The sequence below is a fragment of the Bufo gargarizans genome, chromosome 1 (genome assembly GCF_014858855.1).
Source record: "Bufo gargarizans isolate SCDJY-AF-19 chromosome 1, ASM1485885v1, whole genome shotgun sequence".
NCBI lineage: Eukaryota > Metazoa > Chordata > Amphibia > Anura > Bufonidae > Bufo > Bufo gargarizans.
The window spans coordinates 747,256,230-747,268,641 of record NC_058080.1 but is presented as its reverse complement, the minus strand read 5'-3'; the positions used below and the strand labels follow the sequence as shown (position 1 = coordinate 747,268,641).

General features: G+C 42.3%; 2 protein-coding genes across 3 annotated transcripts in view; one reads left to right on the top strand and one right to left on the bottom strand.

Moving 5' to 3' along the window:
- Positions 1-12,412, bottom strand: part of LOC122925022 (zinc finger protein OZF-like) — a 338,508-nt gene that overhangs the window by 218,724 nt on the left and 107,372 nt on the right. The window contains exons 5-6 of one of the 2 annotated variants that reach the window (XM_044276555.1): positions 8,391-8,714; positions 7,628-8,318 (exon numbers count right to left, since the gene is read on the bottom strand). In XM_044276555.1, coding sequence (XP_044132490.1) covers positions 7,628-8,318; positions 8,391-8,714 — 1,015 coding nt within the window. Of the gene's footprint in view, positions 1-7,243; positions 9,038-12,222; positions 12,281-12,412 lie in introns of those variants that run through there. The other variant, XM_044276556.1, reaches the window with a different exon arrangement.
- LOC122925026 (zinc finger protein 260-like) overlaps positions 1-12,412 on the top strand; it is a 63,537-nt gene that overhangs the window by 33,169 nt on the left and 17,956 nt on the right. The gene's annotated exons all lie outside the window — the stretch shown is intronic.

Genomic DNA, 12,412 nt, shown 5'->3' with positions numbered 1-12,412 from the left:
AATAAGTGTCCCACACGTCCCAAGTATCTTGATACTTCTTAAGATTGTACGCTAGGGTCCATTTAAGTTTCTCAAAGTCCCGTATTTTCAATACTTCCATCAACCATTCTCTTATAGTCGGAGGGTCTTGTTGAAGCCAAAGTTTGGGTACCAGTATTTTGGCCGCGTTAAGGAGGTGTAAACACAACTCATTTTTAATAGGTGTCTGAGTAACATCAAATAAGTAGAACAAAACTAAGTCTGCCGAAATTTTTACTGTATATTTAAAGACGTCATTTAGTATATCATTAATCCTTTCCCAGAATGGAGCAATCATAGGACAAGAAAACCAGTTTCTAATGCCACCATTAGTGATGAGCGAACTTCTGTTTTAAGTTCGGCGTCTAAAGTTCGGCTTCCGGTTAGCGGAGAATCCCGATATGGATTCCGACTTCCGTTGTGGTCCGTGGTAGTGGAATCAATAATCGGCCATTATTGATTCCGCTACCACGGACCACAACGGAAGTCGGAATCCATATCGGGATTCTCCGCTAACCGGAAGCCGAACTTTAGACGCCGAACTTAAAACAGAAGTTCGCTCATCACTAGCCACCATTTAATATTACATAGGTTATAGGGGGATGCGGGAAAAAAATTCAAAATGGAATTGGAAAAGAAAATGCAATTCTGACAGTTGGGGTTGTCTTTTTTTACAGCATTCACTATGTGAAAAAAACTGACTTGTGCTCTTCATTCTCCAGGTCAGTACAAATCTGACGATATGTATAGTTTTTCTTGCATTTTAATAAAAAAAATCGGAACGTTTGAAAAATAATTGTTTTCTTTTCGCCATATTCTCACCCCGAAAACTGTTTTATAGTCAAGTTTATGAAGATGTGTGGTGGCTCATTTTTTGCAGGACTATCTATAGTTTTTGATAATACTTTTGGGTGTGTGTATTACTTCTTGATCACTTTTTGTTCATTTTATATACGCCACTAAAGGCTTTTCAACATATAACTGCAGCGCTGAACTGCGAATATATTTTGCTTTTTCTACTTATATACGCCACTAAAGGCTTTTAAACATATAACTGCAGGGCTGAACGGCAAATATATTTTTCTTTAGCCACTAATACACGGCAAAAAGGGTTTCACAACATATAAATGCACCGAACAAGGGCAAATAAGACGTACTGTTAAAATATTTCCTTGTAATAAACCCTGTTAATGGCGGTATCACACAGCACTTGCACCCCAATAACAAGAACAGTTTGCTGGAATTACAGAGCTGTATAATGGCAATTTGGATCCGCAGTCAGTGCAGCAAGGTGTAATAGGATTGTTCCTATTTCCCAGGCTGTAACCTCCCCTACCAAACCCTGTTCTACATAAACGCTGTGAAATTATTCCTCCCTATCCTTTCCCTACATCTTGTTTAATCTTTCCCTATACTTTTACATCGCTTGATTAGCACAATGAGGTTTCTCCTAGCACTGTCCCTAGCGCCTGCTGACGTCTCTCCCTGCACTAAGTACACTGAAAAATGGCAGAATCCAAGATGGCTGAGGCTATTTATAGGACTGTGACATCACAGGGCTGGCTGATAATTGGCTGCATGCATGGCATTATGGGTGATCCCGCCTTCCCAGACTTCCTTGCCCCATGTCTTCACATGTGCAGCAGCCATTTAAGGAAAAAATTTGATTCGCTACCACAAAGTGTGAGGAAATTCAGACTCTGTGCGAATCGAATAAAGCCTGAAATTTGGATCAAATTCCACTTCGTCAGCTTAAATTCACTCATCTATACTAATAATGGCTTTGAACTAGGTTGAAAGTCATTGGGCTCCTGGAGTCCCTTGAGAAGTCTCTTTCCTCAAACCCCAAAGACTTTAATGCTGCAGAAGATCGTGTCTGACTCACCTCACAGACTTGAGGAAATAGTCAGTGTAAGAGCAGACATGATAAGCAAGGTGGCACCAAATCAGAAACCCTTCTTAAAGAAGTAAGAAAGATGGGGGGGCGGAGCTAGCGCTGAAAGCAGATGGCTGTGTGAAGCGTGGCTCTGTGACCAGATATCCCTAAAAGCACCTTATTTTCAGCTATCCAGATTGGCAAAATGGTCAAAATAGGTGGGCAGAAGACCACTGACCCTACCGGACCTAACAAGTCGACAGTGCAAGCAGGAGATATGGAGAAATTCATCAAAAAGGCGGCAGCTGCATACGTGGCTAAAGAACCTAAGATGGCGCCGGGTACGCCGAGATCCTCCAGCCTCAAACAACAAGCTCCTCTGGGCGCTATGGGAGGTAGGGATGACTCCCCTGACCCTGACACCAGGCCTATATCCCGGAACTTTCTGAGAGAGACACTGGCCGAAGCTCTTGAACCCCTGAGCTCCGAAATGGCAGCTATTAGGAGCGACATACAGCACATAGGCACCAGAGTGGAATTGCTTGAGGAACACCATTCCAAGCTTACTACGCATCAGAAGGCAATATCCTCGAATGTGGCGGATCTAAATGCGCACATAAATATGTTGTACACAGCCATAGAGGATCAGGAGAACAGGGGGAGAAGAAATAACCTCAGATTTAGAGGTATACCTGAATCGGTTGCCCCAAGTGACATATCAGAAACGGTAATGCAGATCTGTCTACAAATCCTAGGCCCGGACACAGCGCACGAGGTCACCATTGAGAGGGCGCATAGGGCCCTGAGGCCTAAGCCACAACCTAACGAGCCTCCTCGAGACATTATTTGTAAGTTCCTTCATTTCCCCGTCAAGAAAGCAATTCTATTAGGGGCCAGGAATACTCTGTCCCTCAACTGGGAAGGATACGACATCGCCGTCTTTCAGGACTTAGCGCAATCGACACTGAAAAAACGCAGAGCCTTAAAACCGCTTACCGACTGGCTGCGAGGCCCATAAGATCCTGTATAGATGGTCGTTCCCGTTCGGCATTTCTTTTTCCCACGAGGGACGTCGCCTCTTCGTTTCCACATTCAAAGACCTAGAGAAGATTTACCAACATTTGGATATTCAACCACTACCGATCGATAATTGGGACCCGATCCAAGAGATTGCAGCTCTACCTGAACTTCCGAATATATTGCCTTGGGAGATTCCTCGCACCCCAAAACAGCAAAGAGCAAGGAGAGGGAATAATGCTACCCCGAGAAGACTTCCACTACCGGAGGACTAAACAGCTGGAGTATCGACCTGGCAGATAATTATGCATTCTTAAAGATCCTGTCTCTTAAAATATTTCGCTTCTTTCCGTTATATACATGCGATACCTACGTTTAAGTTCTTCACTCTATTCGCATATTTAGAACTGTTATTTATTTATTCGCATATCCAGAGATATTACTTATTCGCTTAACACAGGGATGCGCTGGTGTTTGCGGAGAAGGAAGCTGACTGGTGGTGCGGGAGTAGAAATGCTGCGCTTCTCGTTGTCGCTTTCTTTCTTATTAGCGCATAAGTTCTTTGGAGCAGAGGGTATATGAAACTCGCGGCCACTTCCTTTTTCGCAAATGTAGTGATCCATTTTAGGCTCTTGGCACTACTATATTATTCACCCGCATGTCATTAACACAGTAAGAGATGATATTTGTAGGTTCTATTGATTTTAAAGTGTTTACATAGGAGATCTTCAGGCTATATCCGCATGGTTGTGCGAATATATTATGCGAATATATTATGCGAATATATTATGCGAATATGTTAGGCGATTATGTTAGGCGATTATGTTAGGCGAATATACTAGGCGAATATATTAGGCGAATATATTAGGCAATATATTAGGCGAATATATTAGGCGAATATATTAGGCGAATATAGTATGCGAATATAGTATGCGAATGTAGTATGCGAATATATTTTGACTTAAAATGCATAACACTTCTGAATGTTATCCTAGATAGTGAGGTCGGATATGTACGACTTCATACATGGATCGCCAGATATTATACCAAGTTAATTAGCTGAACACCTGTTAATAGCCTTATGCTGCTTGCTAATATATCCTCACTATTAGTAGTACCACTCATGGGCAAATTTCTACTTATATAAGTGCACTTATACTGTTGAGACTAGGCCATAGGGCTATGGTAGCATTTAACAATGGTAGCATCTTATAATGTTTTTGATACCGAACTAAGCTCTGGTTTAAACTGAGCCACAAAGGGATAGGTCTGGAAATTTTGAGTCTTTCCCCCTTATCTAACTTTTAGAGCTTTTATGCTCTACGTTGCTACAGTTCACAACGTTCTTTTTATTGTTATGTTTTATTTAATGTTCTCACTTTCTTCGCTTATTGATGTCATATTCGCAGGTATTTTGACATATAACCATGATCTACAGCTCAAATATGGAACTAAGGGAGACCCTGATGCTTCGCCCGGGGAGGCCGAGGGCTTTACGGTATCTTGTCGCTTTACTCTAATCTGCTCTATTTTATCGCTATATTATCTTATTTTACCCCTTGCATTGAGGTATGACTAGCATCCGCGTGGCATCCTTCAATGTGAAGGGTTTCAACTCCCCATCTAAGCGTAGCCAGATCTTCTCTTATTTGAAAAAGGAGAATTGCTCGATCATTTTTCTCCAAGAGACCCATTTTAAATTCAACAAGTACCCTAATCTTACTCACTCCCTGTTCCCGAACTGGTATCACTGCGGAGCGGGACCCTCGGCCTCCAAGGGCGTCAGCATAGGTATAAGAAAAGACCTCCCTTTTTCCTACATAAACCATATCCAAGATACTGAGGGAAGATACATTATGCTTAAGGGTTCCATTGCTAATCAGGTCTACACTTTTGTTAACATCTATGCCCCCAATACTGGCCAGGTTGCTTGGATTACAGAGTCTCTTGCTAGATTGGAGCCACACAGGGAGGGGATAGTGATCCTGGGAGGTGATTTCAATATGACGCTTGAACCAGATATTGATTCCACCTCTGAAAGATCAGCCATTTCGAGCAAGGCTCGCAGACATCTCAAAAAATACCTGCATAGCTGGTTCGTTTGCGATGTTTGGAGACTCTTAAATCCGAAAACTAAAGACTTTTCTTTCTATTCACCAGTACATGGATCATACCATAGAATAGACTACTTATTCGTATCCATAGAAGAAGTAAGAAAGATCATGACCTGGACAGAAACCTGACTCATCTGTCTGCTGTACTTGGTTGAGGCTCCTTTAACATTGTTGCTGACCGATTGTCAAGGTCTACCCTTTCCAGGAGAATGGGCTCTGAATCCAGATATGTTCAAACAAATTGCTCAGTGGAATCAGGTTCAGTGCCAAGATGGAAACATTCTATTCCCTTTATTAGGCGGACAATCCATTGGCAGCAAATACCTTGTCCATTCCTTGGAGGTTCAGACTGGCCTACATTTTACCTACAGTTTCTATGATAATTAGGGTATGGATGAAAATAAGGCTAGATCAGATGACAGTACAGCCATCATAATGTTCAGGCCAGAGAGGTCATGGCTCCCAACATGCAGATGAGTCAAGGTTGTTACTGAGACTTCCCCCAGTGTAGAATCTTGATATGTAAGGCAGTCAACACTGCCAATATCTGGAAAGATTGAGTCTGACGTTTGCTAGCTTTGATTTCTATCTAGAGGCCTCTCTGATGTAGTCATGAAGATCCTACCACACTTTGGGCCTTAATCTACCAAAAGATCATTTTTCCTAACTCATTCAGTTGATTCAAGAGTATAACTTGGAGACTTCCCCCGCTGCAGTTTGTGTGTGTCTAGGACACTGAACTTTGTGAAGACCTGAAGAGGTTCAGTTTACAGCCTAAAGTTTGACCAGCCTCTTTAACTATCTTAAAGCCTCATAGATTAAATCATGAAGACCTTTGCCACACTCTGGTTTGTAATTCATAAAAAGTTCATTTTGATCCTATCTCATTCAAATGAGTCAAGGGTGTATCTGAAGACTTCCCCCAGTGCAAATTGTGTGTGTGTTTAGAACACTCAGCTCTGCCGGAACCTGTGGAGACTCAACAGTACAGCCACTATATCAACCTAATGGTCTCTAAGACATAGTCCTGAAGACCTTGTAGTAGCCAGGTCTCAACTTAGGCTTCCTACAAGGCAAATTCGGAAAAGGCCTTAGAGCAGTGTTTCCCAACTAGTGTGCCTCCAGCTGTTGCAAAACTACAACTCCCAGCATGCCTGGACAGCCTTTGGCTGTGCGGGCATGCTGGGAGTTGTAGTTTTGCAACAGCTGGAGGCACACTGGTTGGGAAACACTGCCTTAGAGTATCAACCTAAGAAGTCTAAATGTTGCCTATTCGGCAAGTTTATCCTGGTCACAATAGTCCTTGATGAAAAGGTTCCTGAAAGGTTTGCTCAGATCTAGCCTTCCATAGTCAGAATCTGTGTCAAAATAGGACTTGACCTTAATCCTAAAAGTTTTAAGATCATATTCCTTTCAACCTCTGGAGGAGGGCCCACATAAATACCTAACCTAAAGAGGTTATTCCCATCTGCCCATGACATCTGCCATAAGAACAGGGAGATCCTAGTCTTGTCATCAGTGGATCTGTACTTCAGATTCCTTCTTACTCCAAAGGATTGTTCTTTGGTAACTATAATCAGGTCTCCTCCTGCCAGTGTCTGTTATGAGCTTTACTGTAATGTTGAATATCATCTCCATTCCCTAGATCTTTCCATATGTCCTGAGATCTATTTAGCCTGGAGTAAAGAGATCAGGAAGGTTGAGAATTTATTACTTTAGTTCCGGAAGGAACAAAAAGCTCTCGCATGCGCCATAGCTGCCAGGTGCCGGCTGTTTTTATACAGCAAACACCAGCAGCTAATGAACTGAAGCTGCCACATGTTAGCTCCTATGAAGCCCCTGCCTGTGGCAGAGCTTTATAGGAATACATTGTAACTCTCACACACTCCAATGTTGGTGTATGAGAGAATCAATCTGATGATTGCCTTTTTATAGATCCCTATGGGGACTATAAAATAATGTAAAAAAAAAAAAGAAGTTTAAAAATGAAAATGAAAAAATCACCTCCTTTCTCCAAAATGTAAATTAAAAAAAATTAAAAATGGAAACTATAAAAAAATACACATTATGGGTATCGCCGCGTGCGAACACACATGCTTTTAAGCTAAAATATTTTTCAGATATGACAAAAGCACTCATACAGCTATGTAAATGTGAAAATAAAAAAGTCCTGGAAAGGCAGGGAGTAAAAAACTAAAATGCAAAAAACTCTCCAGGGTTGAAAGGGTTAGCTGTAAGGTTTAATATATAAGTCATGAACAGAATATATGTCTTCCTAAACAGGATTTATCAGATGTTTTATAGAAGCCGTTATGTGACATCAATTAAGCTTTTATATCCAAATATACAACCTGAAATGAAAACAATGTCTATGACCCAGTGATATATTGTTTCGTTATATTGTGGCCATATGGCTTCTCTCTTGTGTGACTTCACTAATGACGCTGATTATGGCTTTAGAAGCAAAAACATTTTTCTCATTCTGAAGGCAACTTCTCTCATGTGTGATTTTTCTCATGTTTAACAAGATCTGATTTCTGTTTAAAACATTTCCCACATTCTGAACATGTATATGCTTTCTCTCCTGCGTGACGTCTCTCATGTATAACAAGATTTGATTTCTGTGTGAAACATTTCCCACATTCTGAACATGAATATGGCTTCTCTCCTGTGTGACTTCTCTCATGTATAACAAGTAATGATTTCCGTGTAAAATATTTCCCACATTCTGAACATGAATATGGCTTCTCTCCTATGTGGCGTCTTTCATGTCTAACAAGATCTAATTTCTGTTTAAAAGATTTCCCACATTCTGAACATGTATATGCTTTCTCTTCTGTGTGACATCTCTCATGTATAACAAGGTTTGATTTCTGTGTGAAACATTTCCCACATTCTGAACATGAATACGGCTTTTCTCCTGTGTGACTTCTCTCATGTATAACAAGATATGATTTCTGTGTAAAATATTTTCCACATTCTGAACATGAATATGGCTTCTCTCCTGTGTGGCGTCTTTCATGTCTAACAAGATATGATTTCTGTTTAAAAGATTTCCCACATTCTGAACATGTATATGCTTTCTCTCCTGTGTGACGTCTCTCATGTATAACAAGATTTGATTTCTGTGTGAAACATTTCCCACATTCTGAACATGAATATGGCTTCTCTCCTGTGTGACTTCTCTCATGTATAACAAGTAATGATTTCCGTGTAAAATATTTCCCACATTCTGAACATGAATATGGCTTCTCTCCTATGTGGCGTCTTTCATGTCTAACAAGATCTAATTTCTGTTTAAAAGATTTCCCACATTCTGAACATGTATATGCTTTCTCTTCTGTGTGACATCTCTCATGTATAACAAGGTTTGATTTCTGTGTGAAACATTTCCCACATTCTGAACATGAATACGGCTTTTCTCCTGTGTGACTTCTCTCATGTATAACAAGATATGATTTCTGTGTAAAATATTTTCCACATTCTGAACATGAATATGGCTTCTCTCCTGTGTGGCGTCTTTCATGTCTAACAAGATATGATTTCTGTTTAAAAGATTTCCCACATTCTGAACATGTATATGCTTTCTCTCCTGTGTGACGTCTCTCATGTATAACAAGATTTGATTTCTGTGTGAAACATTTCCCACATTCTGAACATGAATACGGCTTTTCCCCAGTGTGAATTCTCTCATGTAAAACATGATGTGATTTTCGTCTAAAACATTTCCCACATTCTGAACATGAATACATTATCTCTCCTTTGTGACGTCTTCGGTGAGTGGAAAGTCCTGAGCTGTTTGTGGATTCTTTACCACAATGACTTGTACTTGCGGTAACAATCGGTGATTGGTCAGGAGAAGGTTCCTCATAATTAGGAGGATTATATGACAGATCTGTACTGTGAAGTCCTGGATGTACATTAAGGGTAATGAGGTTTTCTCCTGAAGAGCACTGCAGGATATCTTCATCTAGTGGTAACATGACATTTTCACATTTCTTACTGAGATTTTCTGTTAAGATAAAAATAAAAAAAGTTTTTTTTCTGCAAACTACAGAGAAGACAAATTTATAACATTCCAAGTGTTCATTCATTTGGAATCCATTCCTGACTTTGGCCCAAAAAACTGCACTTGTGATCCCAGCCTTACAAAGCTTCTATAACGTCCTTACAAAGTCCAGGATTCTGGTTTACACCGGGTCATGACTTTTATTACATACAGTAAATAATGACTTAACAGAACTAAAATGTTTGTAAAGCCTGACCATGTCTAGAAACAATAGAGCATCGTAAGCCCCGCCCCTGCAGAACCTGCCTGTTCTTTCTATATGTGGAACCTTAAACTCCCCCCTTTTTGGACAGATTATAAGAGCAGCACAGATCAGTCACTGGTTATCTACCAGCAAGTTCACACAGAGCAGATCAGCTGCAGACATTTCTGTGACTGTCCCGCTGCCCTGAATGTGGCTTGTAATAATCCATGCACCTGCTGCAGAAACAACCCAATACATGGAAATGTCTACAATAAATGTGCCCTGTGTGAACACGCTCTAATGCAGCTGGAACATTCTGGGACATGCAGTTACTGCTAGAAGTCACACGTTCAGTCTGAAGGGGATGAGCAGATAATCGCTGAAGTGATGGACAACATGGTCACATTTAGCAATTTAAAGCCGATGCCGGACAAGAATTTTACTACAAATTTTTTCACATTTTATTGAGACACCAACGACTTAGGCTACTTTCACACTGGCGTTTCGACTTTTCGTTTGTGTGATCCGTCATGGGCTCTCAGAAGCGGTCCAAAATGGATTGGTTTTGACCTAATGTATTCTGAATGGAAAAGGATCCGCTATAAGAGGCTGGTGCTCCTCCATTACATGTCACTGCACACACGTGTACACACTGCACATGACGGCTCTTACCTTGTGATATAAGAGGCTGGTGCTCCTCCATCACATGTCACTGCACACACGTTTATACACTGCACATGACGGCTCTTACCTTGTGATATAAGAGGCTGGTGCTCCTCCATTACATGTCACTGCACAGATGTGTACACACTGCACATGACGGCTCTTACCTTGTGATATAAGAGGCTGGTGCTCCTCCATCACATGTCACTGCACACACGTGTATACACTGCACATGACGGCTCTTACCTTGTGATATAAGAGGCTGGTGCTCCTCCATTACATGTCACTGCACACACGTGTACACACTGCACATGACGGCTCTTACCTTGTGATATAAGAGGCTGGTGCTCCTCCATTACATGTCACTGCACACACGTGTATACACTGCACATGACGGCTCTTACCTTGTGATATAAGAGGCTGGTGCTCCTCCATTACATGTCACTGCACACACGTGTACACACTGCACATGACAGCTCTTACCTTGTGATATAAGAGGCTGGTGCTCCTCCATTACATGACACTGCACACACGTGTATACACTGCACATGACGGCTCTTACCCTGTGATATAAGAGGCTGGTGCTCCTCCATTACATGTCACTGCACACGCGTGTATACACTGCACATGGCGGCTCTTACCCTGTGATATAAGAGGCTGGTGCTCCTCCATTACATGTCACTGCACACACGTGTATACACTGCACATGACGGCTCTTACCTTGTGATATAAGAGATTGTTGCTCCTCCATTACATATCACTGCACACACGTGTATACACTGCACATGACGGCTCTTACCTTGTGATATAAGAGGCTGGTGCTCCTCCATTACATGTCACTGCACAAACGTGTATACACTGCACATGACGGCTCTTACCCTGTGATATAAGAGGCTGGAGCTCCTCCATTACATGTCACTGCACACACGTGTATACACTGCACATGACGGCTCTTACCTTGTGATATAAGAGGCTGGTGCTCCTCCATTACATGTCACTGCACACACATGTATACACTGCACATGACGGCTCTTACCCTGTGATATAAGAGGCTGGTGCTCCTCCATTACAATTCACTGCACACACGTGTATACACTGCACATGATGGCTCTTACCTTGTGATATAAGAGGCTGGTGCTCCTCCATTACATGTCACTGCACACATGTGTACACACTGCACATGACGGCTCTTACCTTGTGATATAAGAGGCTGGTGCTCCTCCATCACATGTCACTGCACACACGTGTATACACTGCACATGACGGCTCTTACCTTGTGATATAAGAGGCTGGTGCTCCTCCATTACATGTCACTGCACACACGTGTACACACTGCACATGACAGCTCTTACCTTGTGATATAAGAGGTTGTTGCTCCTCCATTACATGACACTGCACATGACGGCTCTTACCCTGTGATATAAGAGGCTGGAGCTCCTCCATTACATGTCACTGCACACACGTGTATACACTGCACATGACGGCTCTTACCTTGTGATATAAGAGGCTGGTGCTCCTCCATTACATGTCACTGCACACACGTGTATACACTGCACATGACGGCTCTTACCCTGTGATATAAGAGGCTGGTGCTCCTCCATTACAATTCACTGCACACACGTGTATACACTGCACATGATGGCTCTTACCTTGTGATATAAGAGGCTGGTGCTCCTCCATTACATGTCACTGCACACACGTGTATACACTGCACATGACGGCTCTTACCCTGTGATATAAGAGGCTGGTGCTCCTCCATTACAATTCACTGCACACACGTGTATACACTGCACATGATGGCTCTTACCTTGTGATATAAGAGGCTGGTGCTCCTCCATTACATGTCACTGCACACACGTGTACACACTGCACATGATGGCTCTTACCTTGTGATATAAGAGGCTGGTGCTCCTCCATTACATGTCACTGCACACACGTGTACACACTGCACATGACGGCTCTTACCCTGTGATATAAGAGGCTGGTGCTCCTCCATTACATGTCACTGCACACACGTGTATACACTGCACATGACGGCTCTTACCCTGTGATATAAGAGGCTGGTGCTCCTCCATTACATGTCACTGCACACACGTGTATACACTGCACATGACGGCTCTTACCTTGTGATATAAGAGGCTGGTGCTCCTCCATTACATGTCACTGCACACACGTGTATACACTGCACATGACGGCTCTTACCTTGTGATATAAGAGGCTGGTGCTCCTCCATTACATGTCACTGCACACACGTGTATACACTGCACATGACGGCTCTTACCCTGTGATATAAGAGGCTGGTGCTCCTCCATCATGGCCTCCTTGTACAGATCCTTGTGTCCTTCTATATACTCCCACTCCTCCATGGAGAAATAGACAGTGACGTCCTGACACCTTATAGGAACCTGACAACACAATGACACCGTCATCACCCAGTCCCCTCCAGTGCTGTTACTGGAGAATTTCCCAGC